This window comes from Dermacentor silvarum, chromosome 3 (assembly GCF_013339745.2).
Source record: "Dermacentor silvarum isolate Dsil-2018 chromosome 3, BIME_Dsil_1.4, whole genome shotgun sequence".
Lineage (NCBI taxonomy): Eukaryota > Metazoa > Arthropoda > Arachnida > Ixodida > Ixodidae > Dermacentor > Dermacentor silvarum.
In genome coordinates, this window is record NC_051156.1 from 226,397,542 (window position 1) to 226,424,773 (window position 27,232).

Below are 27,232 nucleotides of genomic sequence, written 5' to 3' on the forward strand. Positions count from 1 at the left end.
CGCCGCTTCGCATTCCGTCGCGGCGACGAAGGTGCTTCCAGTTGCTGCTCGCGCAAAAATGACAAAATTTTGCGCGAAATCTCTAGGTTGTCGGCGGGAAAATTAGTTATTTCGAGGGGATCTCCCGCTGCCACTTCGTTACGTAGGTCTCAAATACATGTGCTTCTATGGAGTAACGGCAGGGAATAGAAAAGCTTCGTTATATCCAGGAATTTGTTGTATGGAGGTTCGTTATAAGCAGGTTTAACTGTAGTTAGAAAAGTGTTTCAGGGCCCTTTAAAGGGGACAGTAAAACAGCAACATTGAGTTAAGCTGGATCGTTAATGTACACTTCAGGAGTACCAGAAACACAAGTCTTAAATTTCAGCAGAGCTTTTGTAAACCAGGAAAGAATACAAAAAATAAAAGATGGGCTTGGAGTTCTTGTGCTGTTTCGTGATGTAGCAAAATTTGGACAGTGTTCGCTCAGGGCCTAATGGTTTATCTATAAACAATAAACATGTTGTATTTTAAATGAATCAGACTAAACCAAGTCAGCTTTGCTAACTCTTTCTGAATGAAAACAGCGCAAACGGGCAAAAAAATTTCTTGATGTCCTACCAGTGTACAGATGCTGTGATTTGGGTATGAAACTTGAAAATGGCCGTGTACATTTATGTGTACATTTTTCTTGTTCTACCATCCCGGCTTGTAACTTTTCTGTCCCTCCTCTCTGTTTTCTCCATGACTGTGGGCAAAAAGGCAAGACAATAGCAGTGCTTTTGGTCTTGCTCATTCCTTTTTCTTCCCTTAGTGATTGCAATAAAACTTGTGAGCAAGGGCGCTGGATTAGTTAAGGCTTATAAATGTGATTTTTATTATATTATAGTTGAGCTGTACAGAGTGCATGGTTTCTACAGGTTGTTTCTAGTCAGGAGGGAGAACTTACAAATTTTATTTTTGGTAAAACGATAGAAAGGAGACTGCATGAAAACATGTACTTTGAATCTGCGTACTGTTCACTTTTAACCTCTGTGGATAGCAAATGACTATGGATAACCTAAAAAATCCTCCTGCTTTGTTACGTGGTTATCCATGACGTGGCCATCTTGGTGCATTGTATTTCTAGCCAGTTGAGATTATTGGGACACTCCTGAAAGCTGTCAACCAGCAAAGAAAGAAAGACAGCCTCCCAGAAGTTCTTTTTCACACGGATGCTGCGCAAGCACTCGGCAAAGTGGCTGTGAATGTGGATGATCTGAAGGTGGACTATTTGACCATTGCAGGGCATAAGGTAGGTGGAGCTCACCTTTTGCCTGTACTTCTATGCCTAGGAAGTTGGAAAGGAAAATGAATCCCACCTAGGAGGGCTTTCTAAATATGAAAGCAGCAACCGTATAATTTTATGTTTCGTGATTGAGGCTGTGAAAGCTGTCATGCCAATGTTTGTTGCCTATATTTTAACTTTATCGAAATATCTAAGCTCAAACCTTTGAATCGCTAAGTTCACAATTGTGTCCACCAAGATAGTGCATCAACAGCAAAAGCATTGATAAATGTAATGATATTTAAAATATGGATAACCTAAAAAGTCCTCCTGCTTTGTTACTTGGTTATCCATGATGATGCTTCTTTTATGGCCATTTTGGTGCATTGTATTTGTAGTCTGTTGAGACTATTGGGACTCTCCTGAAGGGTATCAACCAGCAAAGAAAGACAGCCTTCTGATTGATGATTGATGAAAGAAAAACACTTCTTATTGGAATAGCACTGCAAGTTTGAATAACATATGCAATATGTTTGAATAAAGCGAGTGAGAAGGTAGACGGTTGGGTGTCCTTGCTTGGTGTCAGTATGTGGTTGTATGTAGCAGGATAACTTCTTTCATTTTTCGCTCTATGTCTTGCAGCTGGTGTAATTTTCAAGTGGCTGGATAGGTACTTTTCAACCTGGCTAGGCATGAAATAGTTGTTCTCATATCTGATGTTCCAGTAGTAGGTTTTCACATGAAGGCCACATTCTGCTAAATTGACAAACTCACTAGAGAATGCAAAATGTTTAATTTTACAACTGTATGCTTTTTATGACTCTAAAGATGTAAGAAATGCAGTGAAAGCAAGATTTCAATCAACAGAATTAATGGGCGCCTGAAAGGGTTAAGTATATTTGCACAGTGCCTCTTGTGTAATTGGATTTGTTTGGGCTATACATTCTGACCTGTGCTGGCTTGTAGTGTATCAGGAGCACAGGGCCCTGAGTTCTGTGTTGTTATGTATTTGACAAAGAATTGTGCAAAACATTTTAAGCTCTAGAGAGACTAAAATTTAGTTCAATTCGTAGTGAAAATTTGTGTCATATTTGATGGCACGGAGTGTCTGGATATATTCAATAGCAGAGAATCGCATGTAACGACAGCAGCAGGCGGGGCAGCCCGCTGAGCGGCGGCTGTGCTGCAGTCGCCACTCGAGCCTTTGTTTTCTCCATGGCAAGTAGCCAAATGCGATAAACGTCTGCTCCCAGGGCATTGTTTACTTTATATTATTTTAATATATGACATTGTAGTTGCTAACTGTGGGCTCAGAGTTCGCACTATCTAGTGGCACAATTTCTAGAATTCTCACAAAATGAGATGTGTCGAACTGGCCCCATATCGTCTTTATTTTTACAGAAATAAATCTTGAATTACTGGGAGAAATAGGAGCATTGCCGTTTTAAATTATTTCACATTCACTATACAAAATATGCGCACAAAGTAGGAGGGAGTGAGGAAAACAAAAAAAAAAGAGGAGGCTGAATGGTTTAACATGCGAAGCAGCTGCACTGGGTCCTGGAAAGCCGAGTGACACTACTGGTCAGGGGTATTGATTATTGAGTCCAACTGTCACTGTAGATTATGTTTTCAATGAGTTTTTAATTACCATTTTGTGGTGTTCTTCATGGACAGAGACCTCCTTTGGTGCATCATATTTTATGTATCTAGAAGAATCAGTGTGCATCATTCTCTGCGGTTCATGTTAGAGCAGTACTGTAGAAGCATTTGTATTGCTGGCCTCACACGCTCAAATTATTTTCGGAGACCGCTTGCATGTATCTTGCTTTTCCACATTGTGTATGCTGCAGTGAATTCTGCAAAATATGATGAGCATAACAACAATCGAGATGACAAGACTAGGTTTTTTGGAATCTCTATGTAGGGAAAAATTTCCATTGGATCCACAGCTTCTGGTTCCACTTATCATCATCAACCTTGGTTTATGTCCACTGCAGGACAAAGGCCTCTCCCGGCGATCTCAAATTACCCCTGTCTTGCGCTAACTGATTTCAAGTTTTGCCTACAAATTTTCTTAATTCATCACACCACCTGATTCTCTGCTGACCTCGACTGCGCTTTTCCCTTGGCATCCATTCTGTAACTATAATGGTCCACTAGTTATCTACGATAACTACGGTAATGCCCTTGTGCACTGTGCATTGATAGTGCATGAGTTTTTGGCATGCAATTCCATCACTGTGATGGAACATCCTTGCTACTCGTAAAATTAAGCTCCCTATGACTTTTTTGCTTACCAAATGGAAACTGGTCCTCCCGGGACGGCAATTTGTGGCCAACGTGACATAAATTAAACAGAAAATGACATTGCTGCTGAAGCACTCAACAGAAGACTTCCGAGAGTGCTTTCAGCAATGTAAGAAGAGATGGAACCAGTGTCTTGTGTCTAATGGGGAGTATTTTGAAGTTGACCACATTGATGTATCTGCAAGTTTGTGAAATTAACATTTTTTGACTGCACTGCATAAACTTTTGGGACAGACCTCGTATACAATATTGTTAATAGAGCTTATCATGAATCGGAATTCTCAGCAACCTGTGTGACCTTTATGATGCCTCTGCTACACTGTGCCAGGTTTAAGGGGTTCTGCTTGGCACCTCTCTGCATTTTTCTTTTGCCCAGTTCTATGGACCCAGAACAGGAGCCCTGTACTTTCGAGACTCTAAGCCACTGTATCCACTCCTGTTTGGTGCAGGACAGGAACGGGGTCTCAGGCCAGGGTGAGTGTGCATTTGCATATATAGCTTGGTCACATCTTGTGTATAGATGGCTGAACTGAACACTATGTGAGCACAGAAAAGCACAACCGAGGACATATGTGTAAATGTTCGGTCGGTGGCCTTGCCCATTAAAACAGTGCCTTTGTGTTGTTTTATTTTCGTATACAGACAAACCTAGATTTAACAAAATGCATGAAGTAACAAGCTGCTTTTATTTCCAGATATTCTAGTTTTATTCAAAACCATGCTTTTTGTGTGTGTGTTGTGTAGCAAAGTGGTTTTGTTCAGCATAAATTTAATGCAAACAGGGATGAATGCCTGTTAGGCATTATTACAGTAAAACCTCGTTAATATGTAGTTGTCGGGTAATGTGGATCAGGTACGCACTAAGCGATGTTCTAATTAACCGACAATGGCAGATGAGTGACTATAGACTTACCGGCCAATAAAATGTTTTAATTCTCACTCAAACACACACGCAAACAAGTTTTGTTTGCGAGCAGGCAGCACAAAATCTGTTGCCGTGGCGGCCTTGCGGCGACGATGGCATCCTCAAGCTCATCAAGCTGTGAGCCAGTTTCTCCTTCAGGCCCCACTTCTCTGTGAACGCCCTCATGACAGTCAACGCACTAGCTGTGTCGGATACAGAAGGGCCATCATCCACGTCGTCATCCATGACGACGACATGGAAGTGCTAGAAGCTATGGTAGCAGGAAACGCATCATTGCTACCGTGTTTTGACGTCACTGTCAGTGGCAATTGCAGTCCGGAAAAGTTCTGTGCACTGCAATTTTGCTAGTATTTGTGGTCTGCGTGCATGACATTTGACTGATTCCACACTTTTACGCATTGAAAAATGAAGTAAACACTATGCACTAACCGTTTGGCATGTGGTAAGCGACTGTGGCTGAAGCGGTCAGCCAATACATTAGATTCAATGGCGACAGGGCGGGGGATTCGTCGCAACTATATTTAAACAGAATGAGTACTTATTAAGCGGGTACTTATTAATAAAGTATTACTGTACATATAAGGGTGATGTGTGATCACTCTGTAGGCAGTTTCGAAGCATGGAGTAGTAGTGTACGATTTGGAGTATGAATTAAGCAGTTGTTACAAATACAGGTGGACTGGACATCCGCAAACTGATGTTTGTCACAGGATTCCTGCTAAGGGCAGGTGAACCTGCAAATGAAATAACGCATTGGAGTAGTTTTTGGGATTGTTTGCATTTGAATTTATGCTGATTGTACCTATGTACCTGAAGCTTTTGTGACAAACAAAAGAAAAGAAGGACAGTGTCATTGGAAAAAGAGATGCAGTTTCTCGAGTTATCGAGATAGCCATTTACCTAGCAAGTTGTGTTTATGCTGTTTGACATGTGTTGGTTCCTAGGTGTGGGCTTTTAAATGTTAACATTCTTGTTTTTGCTTTCGATCGCTCGGTTATGTGTATGTATATATATATATATTGTGTGTGCAAAAGCAAAAATTTGTAGTTGGAAGTTAGCACTTTGTGTGTGTCAAATTTTTCTCTGTTCTCATCCAGTTACACTGCACTGTGTTATCATAAATCCCAACTAACCAACCTGCCAACATGCTTTAGACAGTGTCAAACACAAAATTTATCATTTGCATGCATCCTTCATGTGCATAAAATGCTAGGAATCTGTAGTGATGGAAGTGCTGCGCCAATGTGTCAAACTGCACAGTGAAGGAAAAGCTGCTACATGCTGCACCAAATTGTCATTTATGGCAGGTATTGTGCCAGGCCTGTGCTGACACGCACCCGCTTCAAATATCTGAATAATTGGACAGGCAAAAAAAAAAGACTTTTCAAGTAAAAATCAATTTCATTGCTTTTTTACAATGCCAGTGGTACAAAAGACCACCTAATTTTGCTCTGTCCAGCGCTTCATAGAAATAGCCTCTACTTAACACGATGATCGTGGCCACAGAGGCATTTGATGTTTACGTGTCGCTAGTCTGTTACACAGCCTGATGTGCGTCACGCACGATTTTGTTAGTTTAGAGCTTTCTCTATGCTGTCCCATTCAGTAAGGACACAAGCATATCGCAGGCGAGTTCGTTGTAGTTCCCTACAGATTGCCCGTGTACTCGGTCTTCGCTACTTTGGCCACTAGTATAGTCAGTGCATGTGATCCCACATCAGGTTGCTGAAGACGTGGCTGGAACAAAGTGTCTGGAACAAACACCCAGACTGCGAGCATTCCGTGACAGCTTGCCACCCAGCATTATGTTGACCAACCGGTGCCAATGCACTTTTGCCCGAAAGGCGAAACATTGATAGCAATAGCAAAGTATTCGACAACTATACAAAGCAAAGTTTGTTATTTTATTGGCTGTATAAGTTGCAGTAAAGAAGTTGCTTACTAATTAAACTAACACTCGAGTCACTTGCGCATGGGAAAACATCACCAGATCTCAGTCAAAAAGCAGCAGCGGCAGGCGAATTCCTCTTCAGGCTGCCTCTCGCTTCAACGCAAACTAGGAGCCTGAGAACGCACGAGGCTATCAGCCATGTTGGCTCACCTGAACTTTGCACTCACCGCAAAGTATCTCCAAGTTAGGGCACCCTTGGCTGCTCCGCGGCCGGACTAGGAGAGGACACGCATGCTAACCTGCCCCCTCTTGCTCTCCTCCTAGCACGCGCTCACCTCCCTGCTCACTTGCACAGGTGAGACAAGGCAAATGACCCTGACCCAGTTGACCCCGAGTATTCAGCAATCTTGAACTACCACAGAGGGAGTCGCTTGCGATATCCCCCACCCCATTGAATACTAAAGACGGAGGATGCCGCTGCCAGACAGGCACTTACACGAACCTACACATATTACATTGCATGCACCCCACAGCCTACAGGGACGAATGCCCGTGGTGCGGGGCCACACCAACCCTATACCACATTACGTGGGAGTGTACGCTACACAACATAGAACACCATGACACGAACATCACGAGGGAGGCACTGCTGTGCAGCTCGGCCCTCGACGTCCAGCTCAAGCTGATCCAGAGAGCAGAGAAGATGGCAAGAGCCAGTGGAGCCCTGGACTAGGGGCCCTGACCATTAGCGATTCCCCATCGGGGCAAGACAAAACTCTATCTTTGTAATAAAGTTTTATCTATCTATCTATCAGGCCACCACGTTCTCGACTCACCCTCACACCTACAGCATGCGACAAACGGCCACAGTTTATCACACTTGAACTTTATATGGCACCTCATGGCAACTTTGACGCTGATAGTGGAAATTAGCTTAGAGAGAGAGAGAGAGAGAGAGAGAGAGAAAGGATGCATAGAAAGGCAGGGAGGCTAACGAGAGGTAGTTTCGGTTGGCTACCCTGCACGGGGGGAAGGAGTAGGGGGATAAAAATAGAATGGAAGGGGAAGAAAGAGAAAGAGAGACGAGCACAAACAAACCGCGTACACTATAGAGCGGTAGGGGGCGGCATTCTTAGTCTGTTGTGAAGGCCCGTAGACCACAGGAACCTTAGCAACGTGAGTAATGCCTCTAGCGCGGATGCTCTTTCGGAGCACTGACCTGAAACTTTTAGTTCCGATAGTGGACGATTGTCCAGTTGGTCCTGGACTCTGCACAGCACTTGTCTCTCAGCACTATAGCTCAGGCAGACACAGGTAATGTGTGCTAGCGTCTCATCGGTGCTGCACATGTCGCATGTGGGGCTGTTGGCCTAGCCACAGATGGTACAGCATGGTCTGTTCACGTCGTCGTAACCCAGGCAGTAGCTGCATCCGTATATCCGGAAACAACTAACGCAAATGACACGTGGTGAAAGCGTTCGAGTCCCACAGGGGCAAAGTACATTCACGGGACATAAATCGCAGCATAGCCTCAGCGTCTGTTCTTGAAAGTGGAATCAAGACACATTGACCACTTTCATGTGCAGATCGGGCAGCTTCGTCGGCATGGTCATTCCCACTTATGTTGCAATGTCCTGGAATCCATTGAAAGATTACGTTGTGTCCCTTGTCACGGCTGCAATTATATATCTTGTATTTCTGAGCAGGGGTGGCGCCAGGATATTTTGACAGGGGGGGGGGGGGGGGCACCCACGACGTGCGAGTTTCTTCAGAGGGAGGTGGGGGGGCTGAGAACTTACGCTTAAGTCTCTTCCACTGGTCCTGGCGCCGCCCCTGTTTCTGAGGCCAGTTGTTCATGGGGTCCGTGGCGCATTGGGTTTTGTATGCACTTACGGGCGGCCTTGGAATCACTCAAAACTGTCCATTGTTGTGGTGGTTCCTGATTAATGAAATCAAGTGCAGCACCGAGTGCCGCAAGTTTTGCAACTGTTGAGGTGGTAACAAATGAAGTTTTAAACTTGATTTCTTCAGATCTTGCTGGGATGATGACTGCAGCAGCAGAGCTGTTGAGTTTTACCGAACCATCTGTGTAGACATGTTGCCGGAATCTGTGGATGTTGTAAATATGTTGCAAAGTTGCTTGCTTCAGAGCTTGCAACGGCGCTCCAGCTTTCTTTTTGATGCCCGGAATTGTCAATTGTACTTGTGGCCGGTGCAGACACCACAATGAGGTTGATAATCATGTAGCAGGCGTGAATTGTGATGGCAAGTAGGATTGATGTCTTACAATACTTTTGACAAATGTTGAATGTGGCCTATTTGCTGGCAAGCAAGAAAGATGGTGTGAGGGAATCTGAGTCAGATGTCAGATGTGTACTCTCAGGACATCTGTACCAATGTAGACTGTCAAAGGAGAGTATGTGACAATGGCCACGGTTGCAATCGATTGCACAGTTTTTGGGAAACCAATACAAGTTCTGATTGCTTGGGCTTGTACACTCTGGAGTCTGTGGATACTTGTAGTGCAAGTATTACCTAGTACAGGTAAGCTGTACCACAGGAAGCCCAAAAATAGCGCTTTATATAGTTGCAGCATTGATGGTACTGTTACATCCCAGCACTTCCCCTGGAGAAATGCGAGAAGGTCTACAATGGTGGCCAAACGCTTTGTCATGTACGAGGGAGAGAGAGAAACAATTAACTTGGAGACGCGAGGGCTCCAAGGCAAGTCTCTATCAATGAAATTCGCTTAGAGTGCCCATATGGAAAATGCCAACCATACTGATTGACCTGCCTAGTATGGTTTAGGTAAACGCTTTGTGCGTAACAATATAATTGCTATCAGAATAATTATTATTTTATTAAATTATGGTGATGCACAATGCACAGCTGCTTGACGCACCTTTCTCGCAGTTGCTCGGCGGTATACAGTCGAACCCACTTATAACGATCCCAGATATAACAATCTATCGGTTATAACGACCACATTTCAGTGCATTTACGATTTTCCAACCCTCCCCATGGAAACTGCTTCCAGATATAATGAACGTTTTCTAAATCGTTGTACTGCTACAATGAACGCTTCAAACCTGGTCACGGTAAAAAGAGGGCACACGCGATGTGCCAAAGCATGGAAGCGCGACCAAACTGGCTCTCAGGCAGTGGGCGCGCCGCTCCAGTCCAGCCGCAATGATGATACGTAATTTTATGGCTGTTGTGTTTCTGACGTGCAGTCGTAATGCCGAAGCCATCATGTCTGAGACCTTTGCAGAATGGTGGCATGCCACAGTAGTTTTCGAAGTTTTGCGCTTCCAGCCTACTAGAACGCTTCACTCTCGTGTGCAGAATACACCCTGCTGATAGTGAAATATAACACAAGCTCTCGAATAAGAAGTGGCGGCTGTGCTTGCAGTTTCGAAATGACAGGTGATCGAAACCGGCCGCCGTTTTGAAAGAGCTACACAGTGCCACATTTTGTTCTTTAGATGAACATTTCTAACGGAAGTTTGCAGCTAGGTGCACACCGGGGACAGAACTGACACCGAAAATCTGGTTTTCGGACCAAAGTGTTGCCGAATTGCAACTGCTGATGCCAGCTTCAGTGTGGTTAATTTTTTAGCGTTTTTAAAGGAGACTCCATTTATAACGAACTACTGATATAACGAACACCTTTTGCGAACTGTTGAGTTCTTTATAAACGAGTTCGACTGTATCGACAAGTACGTAATATGCATTTCATTACAGTGGAATCTCGTTGATATGATCTTCATGGGAACCAGAAAATAAATCAAATCATTCGAAAATCGTATCATCGAACATATTATCCAACCAAATAATATTATTGGGAAAAGAAAGAAAAACGTATCATCCCGAAAAACGTATCAACGAATCGTATCAATGTATCAACAAAGTTACACTGTACTACTGGGCCGCTCGCACATGGAATAAAAATTGCCAAAATGTGACAGTGAAGTAGACATGGACCGCACATGCCACGCAACACAGATGCTATTCTACCTAAACCTGTGCGGACAATTAAAATAGCGTCCTTGTTTCTGCTCTATCTCAATTTGGGCTTTTTAGTCGTTCTCCTGATCAGCTACCAACTCGCTCAGCTAGTAATTTCAGTTGTAGTGATATATAGTATCGATATAGTACAGCCACCGAATTCTTTAATTATATTGCGGGAGCACCGATCAGATAGTGCATCAGCATCTTGCAGAAGGACAGACGTTTCGCTGTGAATGGAACAACCTAGAAGACCATACGCTGTGACTAGCATGAGGTTTAAGCGCGTGAGCTTATGCTTGCACTAGAGTGTACTAGAATGGAGGAGTGGGTCCAGTGGACGCCTTAGCAAGCGGCGAGGGTGAAGCAAAAAACACTGAAAATGGGGCGGCGCTGCCGTCGCCTTCTTCTGGACACGCTGAACGGCTGAACACCTCATACTTTTCTGTAAAGGGCTTAACCCTACAGTGCAAAGCAACGGGGCTGATTTTTTCAAAGCATTGGGGTTTAGGGACAGTGAAGGCAGAATAGACTTTAAGCGGGTAGAAATAACCAAACTGAGGTTATCTGATTGGTGGCTAAAATCAAGGCAGGGGTGAAATTTCGCCCACCACAAAGTACAAAATATGTTAATAGTCATGGCTAGGTGGCGTATGCCACCGCCCGATTTAAAGGGTTCAGCCTCATCCATCCATCCATCCATCTATCCATCTGAATCTTCGGCCAATAAACGTTGGCTCCGGCTGTTTCGGCAGCGCTCATTGGTTGAGGCGAGCTCGCGGGCTGAGTAGCTGTCGTCTGCTCGACGCACCGTCGTTGTTGCGTCGTTTGCGTTCTTTCCACCAGTCTTTTTCCATTTTATTTACAATAGATCGGTGGGGAATAATCTCAGTGTTACCGCCACTGAGTATCCGCCTGCCAAAGCTCCATGCAGCTGCGGTAGGGTCTCCGACGATGACAAGCGTCCAGATGGCGAGCGGGGCCGCTCATTCGGAAGAAAGTGACAGTGGCGCCACCTGGATTTTCCATAAAAAATGCCTCAGCGCAGAGCCCTCGTTGGACCCACTCCCCCAATCTAGTACACTCTACTTGCACATTGCACGGTGCTGACGCCATGTTAATAAAGAATTGGGCGGCTATACGTATTCAACTTGTGAAGTGGATGAAACGCTTTAACCGATAAAACAGATAACGACGCTGAGGACAGCTGGGAGAGAAATAACTCTTTATTGAAATGCAGAATTAACTGTGAGTTGGGGTTATGTCTGTGTTTGTGTTCATCTTCTTATATAATAATAAAAAGATGGAAGAGCAAGTTGAAGAAAAAACTTTCATCTTAGTATAATAAATATTGAATGCAATGTTTCAGAAAGTACTAACTTATACAGACTTCCTCCTTGTACCAGAGCAGTAAGTTACTGCTTCAAAGCATTGTTTCCTTGCTCCAAACAGCAAATTCTTGTTGTGGAGAAAAACTGCAATTTTTTTCTGCTCCAGAAGACCAAGTGCCACTTCCATCACTGAATCTGAAAAACACTGACAATAGAGCAAAAGACGAAACATGTCACTGTGCCATGTGTTATACCGATATGGAAACTGGGCCCTTCCATTGAAGATGTTATAACAGTTTTGCATATATGTTATGGAACATGTCAGTGGTCAGTTGGAACAGGAAAGCACCTTAAATGTGTGCATGGGTGTGCACCTAGAGGTGCACCCGACTTGGCCCATTGGCCGGCCTCGTGCCACTGCATTTTTTTGTGTCAGGCGGGCTGGGCCATTTACAGAGCCTGACTTGAGCCTGTAACATGCATGCTATTGGATGATGGACCATGGACGATGGTCCTCAAGTGCGAAATGCAGAATTTTAAGAATTTGAAAGACTTGTTTGTAGCTCGAGTCACTGGGCACTTTATTCTTGAATAATAACTGAGGATGTAGTTTTGTGTGTTTAGCTAATATACTAAGCTGTTTATCTTTAATTAGCTTTTTATTCAACATGGTGAATATATATTTTTTTAATCTGAAAGGATATTTTGTCACTGCAACAAAGCCCTGACATGTCGGGCTGGGTGAAACTCGCTGTTCTTTAGCTTCAGGCTCAACTGGCCTTTTTTTGGCAAAAGCAGTGGGCCTGGGCTCAGATGTGCGGTCTCTGCACAGCTCTAAGCACTAACTGGATCGGAACTTACAAGTGCCTCAGCATTGAAAAAAAAGTTGTGTGCTGTCTCGGTGAAACAAACAAAATGGCAGCCTAGCGTTGGGTGGCCTTGGTGATGATTATACATGTGTTCACGAGGTGCTGTCGGGCAGCGGCTGTGTCACTAAGCGATGTAATGTCTATGCTAAAGCTTCTCTTGACGTGACCTCTACTGCATGCACCAGTGCTTTTCATCCCTTAACTATCTTATTTCCTTGCTGAATATTATTCATAAATGCTAAATTGATGTTGAGCACTGAAATTCAACTTAAAGGGACACTAAACAGAAAAACGATTTGTGCTGTATTGGTAATTTAACCTCCTAATCTAAAAAAAAGCCACTCTTACCATGACAAGATGTTTGGCGATGCTGCAGTATGACTCCATTGTACTCATGTTACAATGAACATGAGTTTGAACACTACTTCTGGATTTGTGTTGGCATGAGGTGGCATTTTTGTACCATGGAGAATATGTCTACTGTGGAAACTTAGGATACCTCGTGCTTCTTCAAAACTACAGAAATGTTAATAGAGGGTGGAGAATGTAGGCACACTGTGCTTAAGTTGTGGGCACTCATATCATGCAATATATTGGTTTTGTACTGCTTTGTTTCACAGGACGCCCAACACTTGCATGATCGCTGGAGTTGGAACGGTAAGCAGTTCTGAGCTGTAAAAATTACATGACATTCACTTGTAGCATGTGCCTCAACAACTTGCCTGTTGTTTTTAGGCAGCAACGCTAGTAGCCAAGAACCTGGGCATGTATCATCAGCTTATGGAAGACTCGAGAGACTATTTGGAGGAAAAGCTGAAGGTAAACATTTGCCACGGTAATGTTTGATATCTCTCCATTATGCGTGAACCAGCATCAACTAAAAGACTGTACTTTCGTTAGGTGGCATACCATTCAAATACTAAATCCAGGTGATGCTTTGTTGCTACCCGATGTTGCTAAGTTGTTGCTGTTAGATCTCCAGCGCCTTCCAGCTTTTGCTCAATCACAGTGTTTTTAGTGTTCCATGAAATCCTTGAAAGCATTCAAGTGATAAAGCATTCATTATTTTGTTACCATAATTCTGTGCACACATTTCCTCATTACACACCATGCTCATCACTTTCAGTGAGTCCTCCTCACAGCATTTACTACTAGCTTTGAGGAGGGCGCTTGTCTCGCCAGCGCTGTGACTGTGCTGCACATTTTGCCCTGGCCTGTGTGTTTTTTTTTTTCCTTGAGAAATGCTGCAAAACCTTGAACAGCTTGAGTGCTATGTTTCTAGGCTATGCATAGTAAACCTAATTTGCCATTAACACTACATATCTTTGTTGTTGTCAGGAAACGTTCGGGCCCTTGGTATCTTTCAACCATAGAAAAGGAACCCAGGCCCTACCAAACACCTGCAGTGTTTCATTTGCTGGAATGAAGGGTCCTGAAATTTTGGCCAAGGCAAAGTATGTTCTAGCGAGCACAGGGGCTGCCTGTCACCACACTGCAACGTGAGTAGTCATAGGGGCACTGAACATTTTGTAGTAGTACTTGTCCTCACATTGCGTTGAAATACTAAGGTTCCTTTTAATTCAGCCTTGTTTTAAAGTTCTGAAAGGCTCCTATGCTTTTTAACCCCACAAAGCCCAAACACCATTCCACATCAAAGACAATTAAAACAGCGTGTTTACATTTATTTCTGGTCATGGGGATATGTTTATTGGTACAAGGAAAACAATGACATGTTATTGAGTAAACATTAATTAGTACGGTTATTACTTAATTTGTAATTTATTTGCTGTACGATCACAACTGGAAATGTCCTCCAGCACATTAAAAACCCTAGTACGAGCTCTAGTTTAGGTCATTAGCACATAAATTTGAATTTTTAGGCATCAAATTCAGCGTATCAAAAATGATATGTTGGGCTTCGTGGGGTTAAGCAGCTGTCAGTTCACACTTTACATAAATTAATCGACTTTTATGTGTTCTACCAGGGTTGTTGCTATGTATGCAGAGAAAGTCACAGATGTACCCAACAATTTTAGATGAACACACCCATTGTGTTTTACTTGTGTGACCGTGTATATTTTACGCTGTCTTTCTTGCTTGCTCTTGCTTTCATTTCTTTCTTTCTTTTTTTTGTCTTGATCCCCCACAATGAGCAAGTCTCTGCAAATTCCTGGGTCAGAAATTTGGCACGTATCAGAACCAAGATCAATGCAGTTCACAATTTGCTATGCTGTTCAGTATGAAATTCACTTTTCTGACTTAAAGCTATCCTAAGGTTTTATAATAAACTGTGATGGAAGCAGTGAACATTATGCTCTTGAATAAGCTGAACAGTGTGATATATTGATATAATATCAATATATTATATTATAGAAATAAGGCCTCTAGCTCATAGCATAACATTAATCTTTTGAATAGTATTTTTTCCTCGTCGACTATTTACGAGCCATAGTCTGCCAGAAGAGGCAGGCCAGAATGTGAGGCTTCTGATGAAAGAATTGTATCCATGTGCCTAAATGCCTGAATGATCAACCACATGTGAACATTGCTTGTTCTCCAGCCATGCCATCACTATCTCATGAAGCACAATTTACTCAACTTGTCAAGAAATGGCCAAACAACTAGCAAACATACGAGGAAGGATTCATAAATAAGATTCCCAGTGAGCTTCAGCCGCGCGGGAAGTAGCGAGGCGAAATCCGGCAACACCGCTGTGCGCGGCTGTTCCCCCACTCTTGATTTCACCCAGCCGTGCTTCGCTGCGCCGCTCAGTCTTGGCTCAGCAGCCATCCGAGATGGAGGGCCCATTGTTGCTCCCATCAAGTGCGAGATTCATTCTGTAATTCACTTTTTGCACCCCAAAGGGACTTCACCCGTGGATATTCATCATCAGTATATAGAGGTGTCTGGCGACATGTGTATGTCTGTTCAACACGTCCGAAAGTGGTGCAGGGAGTTTAGTGCCAGTCGGAAGGACGTCCACGATGAAGAACGGAGTGGAAAACCGTCAGTTTCGGAGACAATTATCGAGATGGTCCAACACGAAGTGCTTCAAAACAGGAGGATCACCGTCCGTGAGCTTGTTACTCAGATTCCTGGGAGTTCTTACGGTACAGTGGAAAGAGCTTTGACTGAAAAATTGGGGTGTCACAAGTGTTGTGCTCGATGGGTACCGCATGTGTTGACAGCAGAACACAAGGAGAAATGCCTTGCCTGCGCTCGCCAGTTTCTTCAACAGTGTCAAGAAGATACGGAAGGATTGTTGGGCTCCATTGTTACGGGAGAGGAAACGTGGGTGTTTCATTTCACTCCCGAAACGAAACAAAAATCCAAACACTGGCATCACTCAGGGCCACCAGTCGCAAAGAAGTTCAAACAAACTCCTTCTGCTGGCAAAGTCATGGCCAGCGTGTTTTGGGATCGTAAGGGGATAATTCTGATAAATTTTATGGAACCTGGGACAGCAATCAACTTGGACAGTTATGGTGTAGACCGCTTATAACGTAAGTCGCCGGAGCCGGGAATATCCGCATTATAAGCAGTACCGCACTATAACCAAAACAACTATTTTATTGCGATAATGGAAACTCCAGGCGCATTTCTGCCATCGCTGTCACCGTGCTCTAAGTTGCGTATTCGCTTACTAAATAAATGAACAAGCACCGTGTCACGCGCTCACAAGCAAACATGAACACATCTCGCTCATTGACCGCGGAAACGAACTGTCAAAACGCTCGAGTGACGAAGTGCAGCGAGCGAGCGAATTGACCTTCGTGCTATCATGCCTCTTGCTTCAACGCGACCTATAAGCGGCAAAAACATGGCGCGCAGCGGACTTTCGCTGTCGCAGATTGCTTTCAAGATAGGGCCAACGTGATCGTCGCAGATTATGGTCCACCGAAATTGTTCTGATTGCTTTGCTGGCGAAAATACTCTTCTGTTTGCTCCAGTCCCGAACGCAAATTTCGGATTCTCCAAACGCCCGTGATATGGCCCGATTTCCGTCCGTCTCTGCACACATGATCACTTTCCTTTTAAATACGGCATCACGATGAACTCGGTACTTCATGCTGATAGAGCAGACGTAGAGAACGTGAAGACAGACGGTAGACTATTGCATAAGCACGTGTACTGCAACACATGGAGGAAGCTAAGGTAGCTAGGCCGAACGCGCGTGCAAGGCGGCCATTTTGAAATGCCAATGGCTATATGGTAATGCAAATTTAGGGTCGTACTCGATTCTAACGCGCACGCAATTTTTGGACCTGTTTTACCGGGAAAAAAAAAGTGCGCATTAAATTCGAGTAAATACGGTATTTGTGGCTTGAGGGGAGCGTTTGCCATCTAGATTGACTGCCGAACTTACAGGCAGCTGCACTGTAACCGGTATTTCGTGTCCCGCAACTGCACTATAAGCGATACGCGTATACATAGAGTGCTATAGGAAAATTAACGGGAGTCTGAAAAGACTGTATTATATCCGGTCCTGCACTATAAGCGGCTACATTATAAGTGGTCTATACTGTATTGTGCAACACTAAGAAAACTAAGGCGAGCTATCCAGAACCGCTGGTGAGGACTGACAGCCGGTGTAACGCTGCTTCACGACAACGCCCGACATCACGTCTTCCGTCAAACCCAGGACCTTTTGACAAACTTTGTGTGGATTGTCATGCCCCACCCACCGTACAGTCCGGACCTCGCGCCTAGCGATTATCACTTGTTTCCCAAGTTAAAGGAACACTTGAGTGGCCAACGCTTCTGGAGCGACGATGAAGTCAAAGAAGAGGTGAAACGAGCTTTCTCAAAGGGTTGGCGGCGGAGTTCTACGGCATTGGGATACTGAAATTGGAGCACCGTCTACAAAAATGCGTAGAAAGAAACGGCAGTTATGTCGACAAATGGAGCAAAGTGTCTTTTTTCCAACAATGTACATTGCTATGAGAATAAACAATGTTGTCTCTTTGTAACGTTGATCGGAACATTATTTCTGATCGACCCTCGTATATTATTCGTATATCGTTATATCGTATATCGTATATCGTTATTGGACTGCTGCAATTTTTCGGCAGTGCTTGCTTTTCGGCAGTGCTTGCTTATCCTGCCTTACCCTGCTTGAGCGCGGCCCACACATTGAGTCGGGCCGTTGTTTCCGGGTAGGCTGGAGACTGCATAGTGCTCTACTCTGCACTCTGAAAAATTAGGCCCACATTTAAGAAAGAAACAAAAGCGCAGCCTTTACATGTGGTTATAAGGTGTTTTTTGTTAGAGGGTATTCATCGTCTTTTAACACCGAGTACATTTTGCAGCGTTGTTACAAAATGTTTTGTAGCACATGTGAGCTGCATGGCAAAAGTTGAAGTAGCTTTGTGACTCTGGGTACTTTACATCATTTGTCAAAAGATTCTCTTAACCACTCGTTTAATGCGGCAAAGTCCAAAGCATGGTTTGCATTTGCAATGCATCGTCACACATACATTTGCGGAGCTGACATTGCACAGCACAGTACACAGTTCAAGGCAAGTTGTGGACACCTAATTTGTAGGTTGGTGCACATAATTTTTATACAAGAGCCCGGTCCAGACAGCTGAGCAGTTGCTCAGCTCACAATTTGAGTAGTTCACAATTTACTTGTGAATTTTATCCCCCACATGCACCTACACTTCCAGATATATTTACCATAAGACATCGCAGCTCAAGGCGACGAAGGGACTACTTAGGTTTTTGAAAGAAACGGGCTTGGACAAGCGGCTGGGACAGTGATGTCATGTACCATGCAAGAGTGACGGACTGTGACTGACGGTGTGTGTGCTGTGCTATGTGCTCTCTCTCTCTCCTCCCCATCTTTCATTCTCCCCCATCCCACTCCCATGTGTAGGGTAGCAAACCGGTTGTACTAAACTGGTTAACCTCCCTGCCTTTCCTTCTCCACTCTTTCCTTTTTTCATTTACCATAATGACTCTTCTACAGCCAGTTTCATTTTTTTTTCATTATTTTTTCTCTGGAGGTTACTGTGTTGAGCAGGGCATTGCAATATTTTGGCAATAGCTCCGGCTAACTCAGGCCTCACATTGAGTAGCAGCATAGTAGATGACCGAGCGAGTCGGAGCTATTGTCAAAACGTCGCAATGTCCTTCTTGACACAGTAACCTCTCAGAAACATAAACAGAAACTGGCTGCAAAAAGCCATTATATTAAATTATTTAGGGTGCTCTGAAGCCTCACAGTAATTCTTGAGGGATTAGAGGTTTTAAGACCTTCACATAACGCAAAAAAGAAGAAGAAGAAGAAGAATTTTATGTCGATGTATTCCTTTATGTCTGTTGATGTCAAAAATTTTAAATCTAATGTAAAATCTTTTAGTGAATTCCAATGATGGATTCGAAGCAGGTGACCTTCTCCATAAGCGAGCACTTCTTTCTGGCATAGAGCAATTCCTCCTAGTCTGGGATTGGACCACAACCCTCGCCTCCAGAGCATAGTGTGAGTGCTCTACCTGTTCCAGAGTTACCTAGAATACCCAGCAGGTGGTCATCCGCTGTTTGCTGCCAGCACAGATGAAACATTCTGTCGAATGCCCGCTCATAAGCAACGGCTTATCATAAGAAGCAGTGTATGAGAACTTGAGAGGTTGGAGCCAAAGTTTTCACTGTTGAGCAGCAAAAGCAATGCCACATGCCGTGACGAGTCACCCACAGTGTCACCATTACCGTGAAAGCCATGATTACCACGGTGTCACCAAGCACGGTAAGCAGTAAAAGAACGAAAAAGCACACTTGCAGGAAATACATCATGCAAGAGTTCCATTCGACTCTGCCAGTTCTCACGGTGCAGCTTTACCTGCCCAGTCGAGTGGTCGCGGCTTGAAACCTGCTCTCAACCTCCCATTAGAACATGCGACCCGCACCCACACTTTGTGATTGGAATTCACCATTACTTGTACTCTCTGCTGAGTTCGTCGTACACAGAGGGCACTCAAGATTTTTCTATTGAGCATTACTTAAATGCAAGTTCTAGCCAATCTCCGTTCCGTGCTGGTGAGAGATGAGGCCATTACCCTCCAGAATGAACAGTGGGCAGACACCAGTGGGCACTGTGGAGCTCATCGTGTGTGAAAGGCACAGAACATGAATGTGGAGAGCTCATCTGTACATAAGACATGCACGAGGTCTTCAAATTCTGTGCATGCAGGCTTCTCATCCACCAGATCTAGACATGCACATGTGAAACTAAAACTGCTGCTGCATTACAAATGCAGGCTTAACAGATGAGAACAGTTTGTGTCTTGTGTTCATATACGTGCGTACACTTGCAAGAGGGTCTGAAAACACCCTTATTGGTGCTTTTTAACTGATTCAATCTGTTATTGTTGATGCTTTTTCATTAAATAGAAAAACCAGAGGTTCACCATTGTCTAGATGTCGCTGTGGCATGTCAGTGTTGTTTTTATTGATTGTTCTGTTGATGTTATTCGTGCTTCTTTGCCAGCCCTTCAAGAGTGCTGTTGAATTCTGGAGTCACGGAGGACAATGCTCGTGGAACACTTCGACTGAGCACAGGGAGGTATACAACACGTGCTGATGTGGATGCTGCTGTCAGGCTGCTTCAAGATGCAGTATCAGCAATACTGAAGGAACACTCTTCTGGGTAGTTGTACTATCAGCATATGTTGAAAACCTCGAGAGGAGGTGCTTGTCGTCAATACACACTAGACAGGCACTTCTGTAAATGTCAACGAAAAAAAAAAAAAATGCTTGTCGTTTTTTAACACATTGTCTCCAAAATTGGAAATTTGCAATTATTCCTTAATGGCTAATGGATGTCGAAGTGCAGGAGTTTGCTAATAATCATTTGCCAAGTTTGTGCTTCACTGTGGCATTTGTGTTATCTTGCTTGTATGCCACTGTTTCCAATTTATGCTCCACTCCATGCTCACTTTCTGATGCCTTCTTTTTGTACTATTTGAGAACATTGACTTGAAACCATCTACAGTAAAACCTCATTAATTCGACCTTTGTTAATTAGGAAAATCGGTTAATTCGGACTCGTCCTCTGGTCTCAGCCGGTGTATGCATTATTCAATGTAATCAAACTATCGTTAATTCGGACTTATTTGGCCACACATTGGTAAATTCGTACAACTTTCGGAGCTCGGTGAGCGAGGAGCGCCGCAAATGCACTACGCAAAAGAGCAAGAACGGTGCTAGCGTCCAACCAAAACGAAGCAGCGGAGTCCGCATCGCCATGGTCATCAGCTGAAATCCGCTGACAGCAACACCGGAACGCTTCGTGCCTATTATTTATTTATTTTTATTTTTTTATTTTCTCATTTGTGTTTTTAAAGCCTGTATTCTTGCATTTACAGCCGCGCATAGCACCGTGTTGGCCGCGGGCTTTCATAATTGCATGATCGTCATCCACGATAGCGGCTGCGGTTTTATCCGCAGCAGTTGCGGCGTATTGTAGTTTCCTTTTTACTCGGTATCATGTCGGCCGCGTGCCTAAAAAACTGCGTAGTCGCCATCGATGATGACATAGATAGAGAAAAAAGGTAAAGGAACGACAGGGAGGTTAACCAGAGATTATCTCCAGTTGGCTACCCTGTACCGAGGGTAAAGGGATGCGACAGAAGAGAGAGAAAAATAAGTTTAAAAAAAAGGGAAAGAAGAGAAAATCACACACACACACATGAAACAGAACTGTTTCTGTGGGCACTGTCATGCAGTCTGCGAAGGTGTTCTCGTATTGCGTAGTGTCAACATTCCATCCTACGTAACACAGTGTAGTGTCACAATTTGTCACTGAGTCCGGTGTCTTTTAAGTAACGCAGCAGTGCCTTCAGGGCGGCTCGTGCCGTGGTTTGTGTAGGCCAGTTTCCAAGGATGTTGTTTTCTGTTATAGCACTGCTATGCAAGAAACAACACGCTGCACGCCGTTTTACCTCATTTACAGCATAGATAGATAGATAGTGACCGCAGTTTCGTCTGCAGGGCCTGTATTTTGTAGCGATGCCTTTCCGATGCTAATGCCTTTTCGCGCTTGGTCAGTGGTTAGAGCGACGATCTGCTCACGTTATCATGGCCGTGAGCGGTGGTTGATAAGACTAGTATAGAATAAGGCATAAGGCATCCCTACAAAATACCGGCCCAGTTGCAGCAAATGGTAGTTTCGTTCAGACTCTGTGCGTGCGTCAGGCGCGTGCTTTGAGCACCGCAATGTCTCCGTTTATAATCGCATCGATAGTGGAAGCGGTTACGGCAAACACTTGTTTCGTTTTGACTCGGTGTAAAGCTGTCGAGGTTGAAGAGCACCGGCTACATCGCGATTATGTTTTTGCTAGCTCACTGGTGCAAACATAATCGCAATGTGCGCGCAATTATACAAAGCGTGTCGCAAATGAAGGCGCACGCTGCGGCTGTGCTGCGAAAGTCGCGAGGCCTCGATCACCGCTGCGAGAGCCAATGAGTTACGAGATGACGAGAATTTCAGCTTCCGCTCTGCTTTTGTAGGGCAATAGGAGTTGCTCACTCATTCACTAAATAAAACCGCGTTGACGTAGTAAGCATTTGCTTATTGTTTTCTGGATACCCTCGATAATTCGACATTCGGTTAATTCGGACATTTTTTTCGGCCCCGTGAAATCTGAATTAACGAGGTTTTACTGTAGCCCTACTTTATGTTTGCACTGAAGTTTGTGCTGTCACAGTATTAATATAGTAGTGAGACATAACTGAGCACTCCTGTCTTCCCATTTGTTTGTAGTTGCTTGACCACACAAACAGAAAGTGCATGCTTTCTGATTTTGACTATTTTTGTTTTAAATTTGTTGTTTAAATTGTTTAAATTAAATATTGTATACAGAGACGAAAGAGTCCCTTTTCCTAAGTTTGTCTGTCTGGACAGCAGACCATTTCTTCCAGTCCTGTCATGTTTGAAAGAAATGGAAGGTCATGGTTGAAAAAAAAAAAAAATGGAAGCTTGTTTTGTTGCAAGATGTGCCAGAAGCCTGTCACAGGCTGTGAGATGATAAAATGTACTTGCGCTTCTTTAAAGGGCCCCTCACCAAGCCACATAGAAAATTTAGGTTATACGCTGGAAGTTACATGCCCTCTAGTAAGCGTTCTACCTCAAGAATTCTTTTAGATTGGTTCATAAATAGCCGAGATAGAAATATTTCTGTGCGCGAGCCCATGATTTAAGGAGGCGAGCTTCACCGCCAACATAGACACTCTCTCCACTTGCCCCTTCTAGGCTCCACAAGCGAAGCTCCTTCCCTGCTTACTCTCATACCGGAGCTTAAGGATCGCGTCATGCATACGTCACGGGCCCCGTCTTTTTTTTTTCTTTTTCATCGCTTTCTTGCTGTGCGGCGCACTTACGCTGACGGTGTTGTGTGCGAGTTGTTGTGTTTGTCTCCTTTCGGGCTATGCACGATTTTGCACACTGTGCATGAGAGCACCTGACTAGCGGTATAAGTCAGTGCAACACGAACACTGAGGCAGACACAAGCAGATCACAGAGCATGATCGCGCGCTGGAACACGGTAGAAAATGACAGTTTCGTTGTCTGCGCGCACGACTGCACGACGTGGGAACAAGCAGATGAAACGAAAGTACATCCCTCTTGCTGCGGTGCGAAGTAAAATAAAAACATGCAGACATTCGGTTTGTGTGTTTTATTATTTTTTTAAACTTTAATTATCTACTGAAGGAACAGATTACACAAATAACAGATGTCTTGAATGATTCTCGGCATCATGTGTCACTATGAGTGACGTCACAGCATAGACATGTGCGTAGGCGCACTTGCGCATGTACGTCGGCCCTCCAGCTTGGAGCGCGGCACCCATGAGGAGAAGGGCAAACAGCATTTGGTTTGAAATTTAAGCTCTTTCTGAGGCATGTAGAAATATAATACTTAGCAGACAAGATCGTTAGTGTGATTGTATGCAGTGCGCTTGTCAGCTCAACATGGCCAGACCTGGCGGTGTATTCTGTAAGAGTCCACCTAGTGGACTGTCCACTTCGGCTATTGCTATTGGCTCCAGCGGCACGAGCGAGAAGGAGCCAGCCAGTCTCCTTCTCGCTCGTACCGCTCTTACAGAATACCTCCCCCCCTGGTGTGGGGCCCTTTAAGTATAGCTGCTTAAAAGCAGTAAGTGTGAAGTGCCATAAGTTTGGACGCTTAGAAAAACATGTTTGCAAGAACAAAAATTACTAATGTGTCTGTGTAGAACCACAAATTCACATGACAGTTCTTGTGGACCTTGACTTGATTGAATTCTGACGAGCCAAAATTATTGTGCAGTATCATTTCAATATACAGGTAGTATACGAGTCATATCACTGTAGTCACTTTCGTCTTCGATTTTATGTTTTTGCTTCTCATATTGTTTTAAGAAGTATACATAATGCATTTATAAGCTACGTTTATTTCATGTGCATCTTGTAGTTCAAGGTGTTTGTTGAATAAGCTGCTTGTCCTGGAAATCCTTTTCAGTGGCAATCCAGCTTATTGCATTTATTTTATGCTTGTGCTCACCACATGCTTTTTTTCTGGCTTCTCACATGACCAGCATATATATATATATATATATATATATATATATATATATATATATTAGTTTCATTGTTTTGTTGGTTGTGCATTTCAACTTTTGTACTTGCATTTGTTTAGAAATTTTCATTTTCTTGTGGGCAGGGAAATTACGGGTAGTATGTGTAGTGCTGTTTATTTTATGATTCTGCTCTGTGTTGACTGAAGCTGAGTTCCAGTTTCAGCTTCTTGTTCTTTTCTGATTTGGTCGCTTTGACATTTTGTTTTTATGCACCTGACTGTTAGGTGCTGCAGGTTACCAAGAGTGTTGGTGTTACAGTATAGTTGTGATTCATTATGGATGGTGTTATTGTTGTTTTATCTCTTTAGTTTCTGATACAGTTCTGTAGTGCCCTTGCCTTTTTCATTGCATATTAAACAGGTTCGTCAACTGAACCTTGAAAAACAAAGATAGCACTCTGAAAGATAAACCAAATTGAGGTGCATAATGCCTAAAAATTGCCCAGAACAAGCTGATGCTTAGTCGACAGTATTTATAAGAAGTCCTGTCAGTTTGAATTAAAAATATGCTATGTAGTCATATTTCGATACTCATTTTCAGATAAAGAGCCAAATTTTTAAAGAAATATTGATGATCATTGATAAAAAGGTGGTTACAGTATGTTGCTGAAAGAAGTGACAATGATTAATGTAAAAGTATGAAGGCTGCCACATTGCTGGTTGAGTTCCTGCTCCTAGGCATGAGCTGCAGTCACCAGCAACAAGACAGAAGTTCAGTGATACTGAAGGTGAGGGCTGGCGAGCAGAGCATCAACAGAAAGTAGGGCGATTACAGTAGCTGCCTTTACGTTTCTAGATTATACCAGTTTAAGTCATCTGTGAATTTGACCATGCAAGAAGACTCGTGTAGGCAAGGATACACTTCACATTAGAGCACTGCACGGGCCGATTTTTGCGGCCCGGGCCCGGCCCGGGCCCGTTTTTACATTGGGCGGCCCGCCCGAGCCCGATCAAAACATTTATGGAGAGACCTGGGCCCGGCACGGGCCCGGAAATAATCTACGTTACCCGCCCGGCCCGGCCCGCCACCCCTTTTACTTAAGCCCGAGCCCGGCCCGAGCCCGGCTCGAAACCGGCCCGAACCCGGCCCGATACCGAAAAATACATGTTTTTCAGAGTTGAGAAGCCCGAGAATAACTCGCAGAAAGCCCGAGCCCGGCCCGGGCCCGCGTCAAAAAACCCGAGCCCGGCCCGGGCCCGGGTCAAAAAGCACACGCCGTGCCCGAGCCCGGCCCGAGCCCGCGAAAAAACTGCTCTACCCGGCCCGGCCCGGGCTTTCGGGTAAGCCCGAGCCCGTGCAGTGCTCTACTTCACATTACCATCTTATCATAATAGAAGTATAAACACCATCAAGCTGCATAACGGCATGGAGAGTTTTGCAAGTGCTTAGTGACCACAAACACAAATTTACTTATAAGCAGAACTGGTCTCCTGGTGACAAACAAGCTTGAAGCTGCAATGTGGTCTTGTCATTTTTATTTTTTCCATAATTTTTTTAAACTGTGGAAAGCATGGTGCATTAGTATGGAGTTGAACTCATCGTACTTTAAACTTGCATATTTCACGGTTATGGCTAATTCAAAACAGTGTTGAATTTTGTTTGCTCACAGCACTTTCATTGCATTATATTATTATTACTTAACTAATTTAAATGTGACCTAAAGCTTTAGGCCAGATGTTCTAGCCTCTCTGGTGAAGTAGCCTAGCACAGCTTTTGCAGCTGAACATTAAAATAAGAAGTGATATACAGCTTATGAAAGTCAAAGTATTGGTGTTGGGGGAAGGTTTGTATTGTGTTGCTGAAGAACCTGACTGTGGCTGTTGGAGAATATGTGATGACATTGCCATGAAAACCCTGTTGTGCAGTTTTCACTTGGTTTGTGTGCATGTACCTGATTTTACGTAAACTAGGCTGCTTTAGAACTGTAGAAATATGCTTTGTATATTGGCATAAGAAATTTTGTTAGAATATATCTTATTCAAGTTCAGATAATTCATACCTGTGCAAATTCATACAAGAATTAGCACTCCCAAAACATTTTAATTAATGAAACTCAACACTGTTCGTGCTGTGCTTGGTCTAGTTGAAATTGAGAAAAATCGAGCTCTGTGAATCTGTTCTAGGAGTCGTCTTTGCTTATACTGTTATTGCTCTTCACGAAATGAATATAATAAAGAGTATGGCTTGACTAATTTCTTTGGTAGTGTTTCTCTTTTCTGCCTGAAAATGTGGGACACCATAGATAGGCATGCACACTCATATACAAAAGCGCAAACATTGAGTGTTTTTTGGAACATTAACAAAACACATTATCACTATAGAAATTGCCAATGACTGCTGTGCCGCGTGGCATCCAAGACGACCCCACATAGAATCAACTCCTGTGCCGCACGAAAACGACATCACTAAAGAAAAAAAAATAGCCACATGTCTGCTCCTAAGTTCACGTGTTAGGTGACACCATCGGGCAAAAAAAGGATGTTCCACATCCACCCGCCATGGGCCCTGAGTGGCGCTCGCTAACACTCCCAGGGATAGATCTAGAACAAATACCAAATTTAGTGGTTGGATCGATAGTCGGCCCTGTAGCACAATTGGTAGTGCATCACATGCGTAATGCAGAGGTTGTGGATTTGGTTCCCACCAGCAACAAGTTATCTTTTTGTCCACTGTAATATTCCATTTTACAGCGAAGCTGTATACGACTAGGATCCCGGGATTTCTTCGTTTCCGTAGCCAAAAAGTCAACCAATCGCAATGGAAGGTGCACACCGCTGGATTCCTTGCTGCAGCACCAGATGGCGCTCGCCTTCATGCGAAAGGAGCTGGTGCTGACAAGTTTCAAAGGGAAGAAAGCCGAAGAGAAAATTCCTAAGCACGCAGCCACAGGGCTAGACGAGGTTCCCATTAAGCTGAATAATGAACTAGGACCAAGAAGTAACGAAGCTCTTTTGAAAGCAGTAGTAAAAACCCTAAAAGATAGGCAAATACCGGACAGTTGGCGAGGAAATAGAATGAAATTCATTTGTAAGAT

General features: G+C 43.8%; 1 protein-coding gene across 2 annotated transcripts in view; it reads left to right on the forward strand.

Annotated features, from left to right (window-relative positions):
• LOC119446818 (selenocysteine lyase-like) overlaps positions 1-26,390 on the forward strand; it is a 41,172-nt gene extending 14,782 nt beyond the window's left edge. The window contains exons 7-13 of one of the 2 annotated variants that reach the window (XR_007466175.1): positions 1,109-1,273; positions 3,933-4,030; positions 13,201-13,237; positions 13,316-13,399; positions 13,919-14,079; positions 20,070-21,151; positions 21,200-26,390. Coding sequence is in view for 1 of the 2 variants with exons in the window: in XM_037711380.2 (XP_037567308.1) it covers positions 1,109-1,273; positions 3,933-4,030; positions 13,201-13,237; positions 13,316-13,399; positions 13,919-14,079; positions 20,070-20,232 (708 nt within the window). In the remaining variant the exon portion in view is untranslated. Of the gene's footprint in view, positions 1-1,108; positions 1,274-3,932; positions 4,031-13,200; positions 13,238-13,315; positions 13,400-13,918; positions 14,080-20,069 lie in introns of both variants that reach the window. The other variant, XM_037711380.2, reaches the window with a different exon arrangement.
• The last annotated feature ends 842 nt before the right edge of the window (positions 26,391-27,232 follow it).